Raw genomic sequence first — 13191 nt, 5'->3', positions numbered from 1 at the left:
AATACAGCGGATGCGATTGTTATTGCATACGTATGAATTCAACCTTGTATACAAACCTGGAAAAGAATTGCACATTGCAGATGCCCTCAGCAGAGCTCCGGAAGTGCGACAGTTTGTAGACGATAGTTCACAGTTCAGTGACGAAATGTTAACATGTTGGTTTTGTCAAAAGTTTTAGTGCCAAAATCGCACGAGAAGTTCATTGCAGCAACCTTACAGGATCCGACATTACAAGCAGTGTTGACGTAAGTTCGTAATGGCTGGCCCGAATATCGCAAGACTTGTAGCCCGGCAACTAAACTGTTCTGGCAACATCGAAGTGACTTTAGTGAGTGCGTCGGTCTTCTTCTAAAAGGGGAGCAAATTGTCGTTCCTGTGTCGTTGCAGTCAAATGTCGTTCGTCAAATTCATGCCGGACACCTTGGTATCTCTAAGTGAATTGAAAGAGCCAAATTAACTGTTTATTGGCCCAGTTATGTTGATCATATCACCAATATGGTAGAAGGTTGTGATGTTTGTCAACCACACAGGCATCAAAATCCAGCGCAGCCGTCCTTTCCGGTCCCGATTCCAGATTATCCGTTTCAAAAGGTAGCAGCTGTTTTGTATGAAATAGCCGGAGTTCATTATCTCCTGGCAGTGGATTATTTCCGCAAGTTGCCTTGCGCAGTGGTTCTAAAGAACATCACTAGTGCGTCAGTTATTGCGGAACTAACGAGATTCTTTATTGATTTTGGGATTCCTGAACAACTTGTATCAGGCAATGGAAAACAATTTGACTCGGCAGAGTTTCGTCAATTTTGTCTTCGATTCAACATTCGTCAAACAACGTCCAGTCCTGAATATCCGCGGTCGAATGGCCTGGTGGAGCGTACGGTTCAGACTGTGAAAGAGTCCTTCATCAAATCGCAAAGTGACGGAAAAACCTTGTTAGATACCTTACAAGTTTTACGTTCAACTCCCCTTGGGAATGGTTTGCCTACTCCAGCTGTGATATTTCAAAGAAGAAATATTCGTGGTGGACTACTATTCACGTCACAACAGTTGCAAACCAAACACATTAGTAACTCATTTGTGAAAGACAAATTACAAAGTCACCAAGCAACTCAGTTCTTCAATTCGTCTGGTCGGAAAAAATGTCTCGCGCCCTTATCTGTGGGGATTCCGGTTCGTGTTCGAGTGTCCCACAAGTGGATTCCTGGCATCGTTCAGTCAGTTTGCCCTGAACCAAATTCTTATAAGGTCCTTACTGACTGTGGTCGCCTGTTTCGAAGAAACAGACAAGCCATCAACGTGGACAAGTTTCGTTGTCGTCAGCTGTTGTAGCAGGAACCGGACGTCTGTCGCCGCTCATTTCCTACTGAGGCTGCAAATCCCGTTCCTATACGGAAGTCTCTCAACTTTTTAGAGGAGTGGCAATCACCTCTGTGGATTCTTCCTCAACCACCCCTATCGCATCCTGCAGCGATGGCAATTGGTGTTGCGAAGACTGATGAAACGGAAGATTTTATGGAGGCATTTCATGGATTTGAAGAATTTGAGATGAATCATCAACCGGAGCGTCGAAAGGGTAGTCCTAAAACTCGGTCGACTCATCACTCCCGTACATCTAGTGCTAGTGCTAGTGCCAATGTGTGAATGCTTTAATTCTCTCTGAGGATTGAGTTACAGCAGTATTGTATTAACTGTTAAAAAACTCTGTATTTTCAATGGAATTCATTAAAACTAATTGTGGTCTGCAGGAAGCTCTTATGTAACCTGCTCGGAACGAAGGGTCCAGTGCAGTGATCTTGCTCAACCGATGGCATCTATCGAGGCAAGCAAGATTGGAGGCGAGACGAGGATTGAGGAGTCAGGCGTCGTTAAAACTGCAAAGAAAAAAAAACCAAGAAAAAAGAACGGCTTTATTGAAGAAAAAAAAAGATTGAAAATAAAAGAAACAGGAAAAAGCAAAAGGAGATGAAGAAGGAGTTGGAAGAGAAGTCGAGAAAAGCGAATTACCGTCGTAATCCATTTTTTATGATAGCGATTTCTACGTCAAGGAAGAGGAAATCAACATTAAGTATCATTATTTTTGTAAAAAACTGTTAAGACAGAAATTTGTGGACACAAGGAACAAAATTCATTAATTTTTAAATTAATCCTTAAATTTGTTCATCTTATTCATTGTTGATGAGAGCATCAATTTAAAGATTTAACAATGTTGTCTACTTTTTGTAATTGACAGATTGCTGGAATTGAAATTAAAACGGGAACTTAACCGATGGCATCTATCGAGGCAAGCAAGATTGGAGGCGAGACGAGGATTGAGAAGTTAGGCGTCGTTAAAACTGCAAAGAAAAAAAACCAAGAAAAAAGAACGGCTTTATTGAAGAAAAAAAAAGATTGAAAATAAAAGAAACAGGAAAAAGCAAAAGGAGATGAAGAAGAAGTTAGAAGAGAAGTCGAGAAAAGCGAATTACCGTCGTAATCCATTTTTTATGATAGCGATTTCTACGTCAAGGAAGAGGAAATCAACATTAAGTATCATTATTTTTGTAAAAAACTGTTAAGACAGAAATTTGTGGACACAAGGAACAAAATTCATTAATTTTTAAATTAATCCTTAAATTTGTTCATCTTATTCATTGTTGATGAGAGCATCAATTTAAAGATTTAACAATGTTGTCTACTTTTTGTAATTGACAGATTGCTGGAATTGAAATTAAAACGGGAACTTAACCGATGGCATCTATCGAGGCAAGCAAGATTGGAGGCGAGACGAGTATTGAGGAGTCAGGCGTCGTTAAAACTGCAAAGAAAAAAAAACAAGAAAAAAGAACGGCTTTATTGAAGAAAAAAAAAGATTGAAAATAAAAGAAACAGGAAAAAGCAAAAGGAGATGAAGAAGGAGTTGGAAGAGAAGTCGAGAAAAGCGAATTACCGTCGTAATCCATTTTTTATGATAGCGATTTCTACGTCAAGGAAGAGGAAATCAACATGAAGTATCATTATTTTTGTAAAAAACTGTTAAGACAGAAATTTGTGGACACAAGGAACAAAATTCATTAATTTTTAAATTAATCATTAAATTTTTTCATCTTATTCATTGTTGATGAGTGCATCAATTTAAACATTTCACATTGTTGTCTACTTTTTGTAATTGACAGATTGCTGGAGGTGAAATTAAAACGGGAACTCAACCGATGGCATCTATCAAGGCAAGCAAGATTGGAGGCGAGACGAGGATTGAGTAGTTAGGCGTCGTTAAAACTGCAAAGAAAAAAAACCAAGAAAAAAGAACGGCTTTATTGAAGAAAAAAAAGATTGAAAATAAAAGAAACAGTAAAAAGCAAAAGGAGATGAAGAAGGAGTTGGAAGAGAAGTCGAGAAAAGCAAATTACCGTCGTAATCCATTTTTTATGATAGCGATTTCTACGTCAAGGAAGAGGAAATCAACATGAAGTATCATTATTTTTGTAAAACACTGTAAAGACAGAAATTTGTGGACACAAGGAACAAAACTCATTGTAAAGGAGGAGTTAAAAGACTTTCAAGTGTATGTTACGAACGGCATGACGTGTATGTTCTTAATCAGTCAATAAATTTATCAGCTTCTTCCATGTGATGTCAATCATTATTGGTATTTATTTTTATTTTTTTTTCATCAGCATCAATTCCCAGATAAAGTTTCTTTATTTTTTTGGTGTTTGGGGAATTCAATTTATTGGATAGACGAAAACGGAAACACCCATTTTATGTTACCTTAGAGACTGTTGAGATGGCGTCTAGCTTTTTAGATGATTAGGATGGCAAACTCAGTCATGCTAGACAAGGTGGTCGCATTGTAATTCTTCATCACCTCAGTGAAGGATTTAGTGCAACATCCCAGTTTCACACATATTTTCTTGGCTTTCTTGTCTGGGATCTGCTTTCAGAGTAGTTTGTTGGAAAGCTTTAATTTCGAGCAGTAACAGAATCAGTCATACTGGAAAGCTGGACCAAATTTTCCATATCTTTGGATATTAGCGTCGGATGTGGTTCGTTTTTACTACAGGTATGTATAGTGATACTCCTAATAGGTTAAGTTTTTTTTCTTCACCTGTATATGCTCTCTACACTTCTATTTGATGCCAGATTTCAGTTCGTAAAACTCTTAGAGGTGGGAAACTCGTGATTCATCTATTGTTTTTGCTGGGCATGGCAATGAATCACTTCATGAAGGACAAGGATGTTGATTTTTGGTTTACCGACTTTTGAGAGGAGGTGATCATCCCTGATCCACACATATTGCACTTGGTTTGTGTATTCAGGTTTCATTAAGCAAGTAAGTCTCCTTCTTCACTTGAATAAAAATGCAAGTTTTTGTAATTCAGCAATTCTAACATGTTTTCTGTTTCCTTAGAATTATTGTAGTAGCCTGAAGTTTGTGGTCAAACTGACAAATGTGTGCAGGCATCTTAATGTAACCTTTCAACCCCAAATTGATTGTTGAAGCTTTATTGGTATTACTCAAACAACTGCTTCTGCTTCTGTATTGGCTTGCTAGCTGTTAGCTGGTCTAGACAGTTCAACAGAATGGGTAGAGTCTTCTTGGGATTCGAAACACATTCAGCTGTGTTGTTTGGCACGGTAATTAAAACACACACCACTAGGGGGCTTTCATGCTCGTATACGTCCCGGGGCGTGACGTCTGTGCGCGTCTCTATAGCAACGTATGTCAAACGTCGTAGTCGAAGCTGTGTGAATCAGAAGAGTCTCTGGTCGTATCAGGTAGCTAAGGGGCGTATCAAGTAAGTTATCCGAGCAATCGCGATTCCTTGGATTCGACTGATTTTTCACTTGACGGCTTTCAAGCAGATTACAAGTGTAGTCGTTATGATGTGGGGACATCTTGCGGGGGAATTGTATATCGAACAAAGCGGAATGTTTACGGTGAAAGCAGTTTTGGTAGGGTCATCACTAATAATAAACGGTCTACGCTTGCAATGGCTGACGTCACAGCTATGCTTGTGGGTGAACTAGAAGTCATCAACGACGATCACATTGAGTTAGATTTGATAGACGAATATGCGTATCCAATTGCGGACCGCAATTTAGTGATAAATCAGCGAATAAGACTGGGCCCTACGCCTTTCGTTGGTATCACCAATTATGTCCAAGTGACCGTTTGGAGATACTCAAACGATGCTTTCAAGCGGCACTTTAGAATGAGTCGAGATGCTTATGTGGTATGGGGAAAGTCGTACGTTAATCATTGCTCTTAAGTATCATTAATTTATTTTGTACAGAGATTGCTGCATAGATTTACACACTACTTGCCATTTTCAACTGTTTCCCATAATGTGAACTTTTATCATTTCTTTGGACCATTGGCAACCAAGAATCATTCAGAACAGTCGGAGATCGATTCGGAATGCTGCCAGGTGACAAAAATTTGCTCAGCATTTTCGTTTAGTATTTTTACTGAGTAAGCATTAAACCCTCAAACAGGTGACGCCCATTTCATTTTTCTTGCCACCTGCAAAGTAATCATGGATAATGCTACCGACTTTATTTGTTGGCCAAATCGTGATGAGTACAATGCCATTAGCGATAATTTTCAACTTCCATACACCATATGTATGTTTTCAGATGACATAAATGAATATCCAAAATATGCTTGTTTACATTCTTTCTATTACAATTATTCCCGGGAGCCTGCTTAATCCCCCAAAAGAAATGCAAAATCTATAATCAATATTTTTTACTATGCTTACACTTTAGGTGTGGTCGACGGCACATTAATTAAAATAGTGCAACCCATGAAACACTTTGCAGCATATACATGCCACAAAAAATTTTGCGCCGTTACCCTTCAAGCAACCTGTACCACCAGCCTCAAGTTCACATCCGTGAGCACAGGGTGGCCAGGGTCGATGCATGATGCCCGTGTCTTTGCAAACAGCGAGCTAGGGCAAACACTTCAGGAAAGACTGGCAGGCACCGATTATCACTTAATTGGAGATCTTGCCTATCCTTTGTCTGAACGTTTGCTAAAATCATATCGAAGAGCAGGTGCAAACGAGGTAAATCGTTATGTGTTTATCATGGAGTTCTATGGAGATAGACAAGATGAATTAATTCATTGATAACTTCAACTATGTTGTACGAAACTTTAATCATTGTTATAATTCCCCATAGGAACAGAAACTTTTCAACTGTACTCTGAACTGCGATAGATCTTCAATTGAGCGAGCATTTGCTCGCCTGAAAGGAAAATTTCGACGGTTAAAGTTTCTTTACATGAGGCGATTGGATTTGATTCCAAGCTTCATCATCGCAGCTTGTTGCCTACATAACTTCACAATAGAAGTTGACGGTCTTGATGATGAAGATTTTGCTGTCGACATCAACGAGGAAGGACGACAACGTCCTTGTTGAACGTGAACCATTAGTTGGACAAATCAAAAGAAATAGAATTGCGTCTATGTTGTGAATCAGTGTATATTGTATTGCTGAGTAAATTTGTTGTTCTACAATTTTGATTGGTCGGTTGAGGTGTTAGTAAGAAGTAAACAGAAAATTAATCAGTGGAATAGGCGGGGTGAAGAATAGAATAGATGGAGTATAAAAATCATTTATCAACATTTCATTTTGCTTGGCTTCAGTCATTAGCGTCGAAATCTGCAGACAACAGTGAAAAACTTACAGTGACGTACATGTAAATGCCCGTTGAGAAAACTAATGTTATAATTATATTTACAGTCGTGTAAAATATGCAAAAAAGGTGAAATATTACGGATGGTAACGGTCCATGAACAGGGGACTGAGACGCGGAGTTGGATGGGTCCGGAGGAGGGCGGTGGCAGCCGCAAAAGAACAACATTGTTGTTTACTCAAGTGGAAATTCTATCGCTGAGATAAGATCTGGTAATGAAAGTAATGGACTTGAAGGATTTGACTGTGGACGGTACATAACAACTCGATCGTGCAGAAGATGAGTTGACCGGACATTTTCTATCAATTCGTTTCCGTGTTCATCACGTAGCCATCTGAACTTTGCCAACCAAATAATAATAAAAAAAAAAAAATTAGATACAATTTCTCTTCCGTCAGTTTCTACCATCATCTATATAAAACTTGATGTGAAACGTAAAATATTTCTACTTGTCGTTCAGAAATAGCAATCGGAGTATCAAAAATCGTCCAGATGACGTCTTCGTTACAGTCTCCAGTAGTCAACGATCCGTTGTATCGGAAGAAACTGTCGGTATTACCAGGAAGAAGATCCGACAATGGGACAGAATATCGCAATCGCAATGCATCGCTTTTGGCGATACTGGGATCGATGATGTTATCAAATTGTTCCAGATGTCGGAATGCAATGTTGTCTCTCGGTTGCAGCTAAGAAAGTAAAACAAATATAAATAACAATGTGACTTTACGACAAGTTCTTATCGAAATAAACTATATTTAAACCTCAATCATAATCCCAAATACAGCCAATCCATCCTCGTGAGACAGAGCTCGCTAAAAGTTCCGTATTTCGAATTGTAATGGACCATGTGCAGTTCGGCCGGATATCTAAAATAGGAGTAAATAACATTATGAAATGAATTGAATCATAAATACCGTATGCTATTTGATCAACTTTGCACTGTTCTCCATCAATTCTGTGTTCACTGCCAGAAAAACTTCGGCCCCAGTGGAAGTGGAGCTGTACAAAGTTGTAACGGTCGGTGGGGCCTCCGCCCGTAATGAAGGGCAATTCCGCGCCCATTCCCTGCTCTTAGATTTTTAATTCAACTATTGTATACAATTCCAAATGAAGAGATACAAAAAAACTATAATGCAATGCAAGGGTGTAAATAATATTAATATTCCTTACCAGTGTAACCGTTATTCTCCAATCCTTCGGGGAAAACAAGTTCGTAATTGTGGAAAATGAATTCAGGATAATTGGCGATGATGGCATCCTTCGATTCGATGTTGATGGGCGACTGGTTCTTGCCTCCGCAATGTGATTCGTGCTCTTCCCAATTTAGGAAATTAGCAATGGGATTTAGTTGCGCCATGTTGGGTTTGCCAATCGACAAATTTACGATAATAGGTCTAAAAGTGTGAACTGCCCAAAACATAAAATTTGCTCCCTGGAAAGGAACTGTCAGTTTTAAAAAACAAAAAATGTAAACAGACGCGTTTACCTTGCGCAGCAAAGAAGCTTCCTTCGTCGTCATACAGTCGCGGCTGAAAGTTTCTATACGTGTAGCTCAAAAATACGCCTTTTTACTGTGTATTGGCGGATGGTGTTAGCCTATGGTAGAGGTTGAGCTACCTTATTTGCTCGATTTTCTCAAGTTTTACCCCCTACCCCCTTACACCTCCGACAATGATTTGTTGGCGCGGCTTTCTAAACTATGGGTAACCGTGGCTCATATCTCATATCACCGTAAATCATATCTGGGCAGTAGTGGGCAGTATCTGGGCAGTGGGTACATTACAACTCGTTCGTGCAGCAGTTGAGTTGGACGAACTGTTTGTCTCAAATGATTGCCATTGTCATCAATAAGTAGCAGCCTGAACTTTGCCAACTAAATATTGAAATTCATATCAATAATGATGTAAAGCTTCGTCGCTTTCCTGTTCTATTCATAGACAGAAGAACAAGGAAATCTTACCTGTCGTTCAGAAATAGCGATTGGCGTGTCGAAAATCGTCCAGGTGACATCTTCGTTGCAATTTCCAGTAGTCAACTGTCCGTTGTATCTGAAGAAACTGCTAGTGTTATCAGGTAGAAGCTCCGACAGCGGGACAGAAAACTGCAAAGCATCGGTGTTGGTGGTACTGGGATTGACGATGTTATCAAATTGTTCGAGATGTCGGAATGCCATGTTGTCCCATGGTTGCAGCTACCATAACAAAAAGAAAAAACAATCAGGATGAGCAATTATTATCTAAGTATTTTTAAAAAATGTTGGAGTACAACGTATAACATTTTCCGGTATAAGTATCAAAGCAAATATTAATCATGGACTATAAAAGCCGAGCGACAAGAACAATTGGGTTAACTCTCCCTCCCTTTCTTTTGTACTCGTTAATTTGTAGGTGCATTTTAGGCACAACATTTTTCCAAGAAAAAGGCAGACAACAAAAGATAAGTGTTTTATTAGTAATACAATACAAACCTCAATCAAACCCCCCAAGACAGCTAATCCATCTGCTTGTGTTAGAGCATCATTAAAGTTTCCATATTTTGAGTTGTAGTGAACGATGTGCATTTCTGCGGGATATCTTAAAAGGAAACATCAAATCACAAAAATTAGTTTGAATTCAATTGAAAATATAATTAAGAATTAAATTGCTTACTGCTTGCCATTAATTATGTGCTCACTGCCACGTACACTTTCGCCCCAGCGGAAGTGGAGTTGTACAGTACAAAGTTGTAGCGGTCGCCCAGGCCTCCACCGTTGATGAAAGGCAATTCCTCGCCTTGCTCTTCAATCTTTAGTTCAACTGTTGGGTGTGTTCTTGTTTATCCATTAACAGTGTATCCGTCGTTCTTTAATATTTCGGGAAAAACACGGTCATATTGGTGGAAAATGAATTCGGGGTAGTTGGCTAGGAAGCCCTTATTCGATTCGATATTGATGGGTGATTGATGCTGGCCTCCGCAATGTGACTCGTTGCTCATTCCAATTAAGGAAACTAGCAATGGAATTAGCAGGCGCCAAATTCGGCTTGGCAATGGCAGCCGCAAAACATGTTAGCACCAACACTTGTTCAAAATAATGAAATTAATACTTTGTTTGACAAGAAGTTGACTGACAGCATATATACCTGACACGTCAACGAACACTTCTCCACCATTTCCAAATTTTTCGTCGTCATAGCTGCGCTAAATACAACTGTCGCGTTTTTTTTGGGTTTCCCGCTTCGTTTTTATACTGTAATGAAAGCTAATGTATTACGAGAGACCAATTTTAAGCCACTTTTCACCATAGTGAATAAGGAAATTCCAGCAATCTATAAGGAGTGACCTACGGTGAGTCCGTGGAAAGTGGCAATCAGCCATGGCGGAAAAAAGGGGGAAAAGTCGAATAATCTTTGGATCTGCGATACAAACTCTCGTGTTTTTTTTTTCTAGTTTTACCCGGTTTGTGGAGTCACATTTCATCTGTGCCGTGTAGAGGTTTTATGCCCTGTTATGGCACACATTTATTTTGACGTTTCTCTTCTCTCCACTTTCCCTTTTAAGCCCAGCAGCAGCCTCAAATACAAAAAAACTCTGTGTGAAAAGAAATAAATGAATATGGTCGTATAGATAAACTTGAATAACGTTGTTGATAATACTTACCATTCATGCGTCCATCGAGCCTTAGAAGTCACCGGAGAAAGGACGGATGGGATTAATGCATGAATTCTAAATGTTACGCAAATACATGAATTATTCCAATGCCTTCCGCAAGCGATTTTAGTGGCAGAACTTTCGCAAAAAAGTTAAAAATATCAACAAAAAATGTGAAACAATGAAAAAACAAAAGTAAGTTGGCTTGACGATACCACAGTCCATGATGTACAGTATCGTCCAAAAAAATCCGAACACCATGGTCTCTTTCTTTATTTAAAAAAAATATTTCTGCATTTTTTTCTTAATTCTAATAAATGAACTTTGTAAAACAATTAATTCTTCACATAATATGAAGTCTTGAAAGTTAAAAACAAAGAATCTACATTAAACTGGGCTTTTGAAAAAGGGGTGCGTTCGGATTTTTTTGGACGATACTGTACCTATAAACAAGGTCCCGTTGTCACTGCGATAGGGCCATAACAACCGGATCCTTGCCAATGTTAGCGTAAGCATGGCGCAAAATAAAAGAGATGACTCGAAGACAGAAGGCGATCAGGAGTATTTAGTGATACCTAACATAAAATGAAGGTATGGTAATGACTAATGAAATACGAAAGTACTATTGGCCGGGAACAAAAAAAAATTCAGAAAACCGAAAATAAGAGGATGGGTTAGGAAGCAGAAAAAGGTCTGGGTTTCGTACCTAAAAAAAGGAAATGGATAGGAAAACTTTAGATTTTAGAAAAAGAAATAGGTACGCTGTTCATGGTCAGTTGAAAGCAAGCCAGTAAAAGGTCAGTTGAACAGCAAAGTTTACCGGAGTAGGTTACATTAGCCATGTCGTCTTCCAACAGCTTTACCGTAAAACCTTGATATGCATTGCTAGAATTTAAGTTCCAATGTTGGGGAAGTATTGTCAAACAAGTGACGGAACAATTGAAATTGAAATTTGAAACTGGTAAGGTAAAATTTGTCTTTTAATTGTTGCGCAAACTCTGACATAGTACGTCTCTCGCTTACAGATTCGGACTATAAGGCGCAGGTAACAGTGCGTGCATGGGAGCATTTTTGCATCACAAAAGAGGAATTCATGCGCAAACAAGCGATTCGCGGAGAACCAACTCCTTTAAGCGGACACGAGGCAACGGAGAGGACAGAGACAGAACACGGTGAAGAGAAGGAACAGGCCGACAGAGAAGGTGCCGAAAAAGAAGGCGGGAGAAAGAAGGTTGAGACAGAGAGATTGGAGAGAGAAAGGTTGGAGAGAGAGAAATTGGAGAGCGAGAGGGTCGAGAGAGAATTGGCTGACCGTGAATGGGAAGAGCAAGAGCGGACCCAGCGTGAATGGGACGAGAATGAGCCAGCCCCGATAGAATCGGATGAAGAAGACGAAGTGATGCCGCCCAAAACGATTGTAATCGATAGCGATTCATCGGACGTTCCGTCCTGTTCCAGAACCGGAGCGGCTTCTAGAGTATTTGTTTCGGGAGGCACGATTAGTGTTTTTCCGAAACAACCACCCAAAAAACGGTTGAAACGTAAACAAAAAGATCAACTGGTCCCGCCTGTTAAGAAGAAGAGCAGCAGTGTAAAAAAGGCCAAACACGTCACGTCAAGTGAATCTGGAAATGGATTCGAAGATAAAGTGGCTGCACCCAAAAATAAAAAAGAGGCGAAGACGGCGAAGACTGCATAGAATAATAATTTGGGCGACGACAACCGCACGTGGACTACGAAAGAGATCGAGTGCCTACTCTGCATCATGGAAGAAATGCTTGAAGATTTCAATTCCATTTCAAAAATAAATAAAAAAAACTATGGGAAAATGTAACAACCTGCCTTTACTGGATAATATTTGTAACTAATGAATTTTATTATCTGCTAGGTGGAACGGCTTATGAAAAATGAGGGACACTACAGTCGATCCGCTATGGATTGCAGTGTGAAATGGAGAAACATGAAGCGAGTCTACCTGCAGTTATGTGTGCCTGGCACAGATCCTAAAGAACGGCTTCGCTGGCCATACACGGAGAGTCTGGAAAAGCTGCTGGAAAACAATCCTATCGTGACATTAGAACATGTCACTGATGTTGTTGACTCCGTGAAAAAAAGGGTAAACACTAGCCTTTATAATGTTCAAACTCACATTGCAATTACTTCTATTATAATAGGGAAAGTCAAAGAGGACGGAAAATGCTGCCAATTCCCTCAAAACTGATATGGTAGAAATTGAACGAAAGCGAGCCGCGGCCCTAGAAAGAATCGCAAAATCCCAACTCGGGAAAAACGAAGCAATGACTAAAATAGCTATGGCCATCGAAGCCCTAGCTGCTCGGAAATGAATTTATAATTCTGAAAAACAAAATTGTGTACCGTGATTTATAATAAATAGGTCACTGCTTTCCACTTGTTAGACAGTTCAAATGATTTCCTGAAGCCAACGTAATATACTTACTGAACGGACGTGTGGTCTAAATGTTAACATACATTGTTTGGAATAGTTCAAAAGAAACAATGTATCGAAGCTTACGTGAGGATATTTTAGATGCCAGCAAGAAAAGCGGCATCATTGCTGCCGATGGAGACTGCCGGTTCTTCTTTTGTCCGTAGTAACGGTGGTTATGACAGTGGTGGTTCTAGAATAACACAGAATATCCCGTGATCGTCAGTTCATAATTTGGGTTATTCAATTGTTAAATGAAAACTCACATTACCCTTTCACCCTGATGTTTGCTGAGAGCAAGCAGAGGGGAAGGCAACAACAGGAGAGGTTGGCAAGCTTGAATGCCGTTGCTGCGACTGAGTTATTTGAAATGTTCAGCAAAGTGACCCTTCTCTGATGATGAACACATTCCAACAATCCTAAGCAGTTGTATAACGGG

The 13191-nt window shown here is 39.6% G+C and overlaps 3 protein-coding genes across 3 annotated transcripts; 2 read left to right on the top strand and 1 right to left on the bottom strand.

Annotated features, from left to right (window-relative positions):
* Positions 1-5513: 5513 nt before the first annotated feature.
* On the top strand, positions 5514-6402 carry LOC124193957 (putative nuclease HARBI1). Its single transcript, XM_046587928.1, has 3 exons — positions 5514-5601; positions 5746-6047; positions 6163-6402. Exons 1-3 carry the CDS (start codon positions 5514-5516, stop codon positions 6400-6402), a joined length of 630 nt encoding a protein of 209 aa, XP_046443884.1.
* A 94-nt stretch (positions 6403-6496) lies between these two features.
* Positions 6497-8193, bottom strand: LOC124193955 (putative carbonic anhydrase 3). Its single transcript, XM_046587927.1, has 4 exons — positions 7850-8193; positions 7620-7767; positions 7449-7545; positions 6497-7365 (listed from the first exon to the last, which is right to left on the bottom strand). Exons 2-4 carry the CDS (start codon positions 7739-7741, stop codon positions 7087-7089), a joined length of 498 nt encoding a protein of 165 aa, XP_046443883.1. The 5' UTR covers positions 7742-7767; positions 7850-8193; the 3' UTR covers positions 6497-7086.
* Positions 8194-11399: 3206 nt separating this feature from the next.
* Positions 11400-12651, top strand: LOC124193954 (apical junction molecule-like). Its single transcript, XM_046587926.1, has 3 exons — positions 11400-11783; positions 12195-12422; positions 12481-12651. Exons 1-3 carry the CDS (start codon positions 11400-11402, stop codon positions 12649-12651), a joined length of 783 nt encoding a protein of 260 aa, XP_046443882.1.
* Positions 12652-13191: the final 540 nt, after the last annotated feature.

The sequence above is a fragment of the Daphnia pulex genome, chromosome 5 (genome assembly GCF_021134715.1).
Source record: "Daphnia pulex isolate KAP4 chromosome 5, ASM2113471v1".
NCBI lineage: Eukaryota > Metazoa > Arthropoda > Branchiopoda > Diplostraca > Daphniidae > Daphnia > Daphnia pulex.
This window is presented reverse-complemented; position numbering and strand designations above follow the sequence as displayed.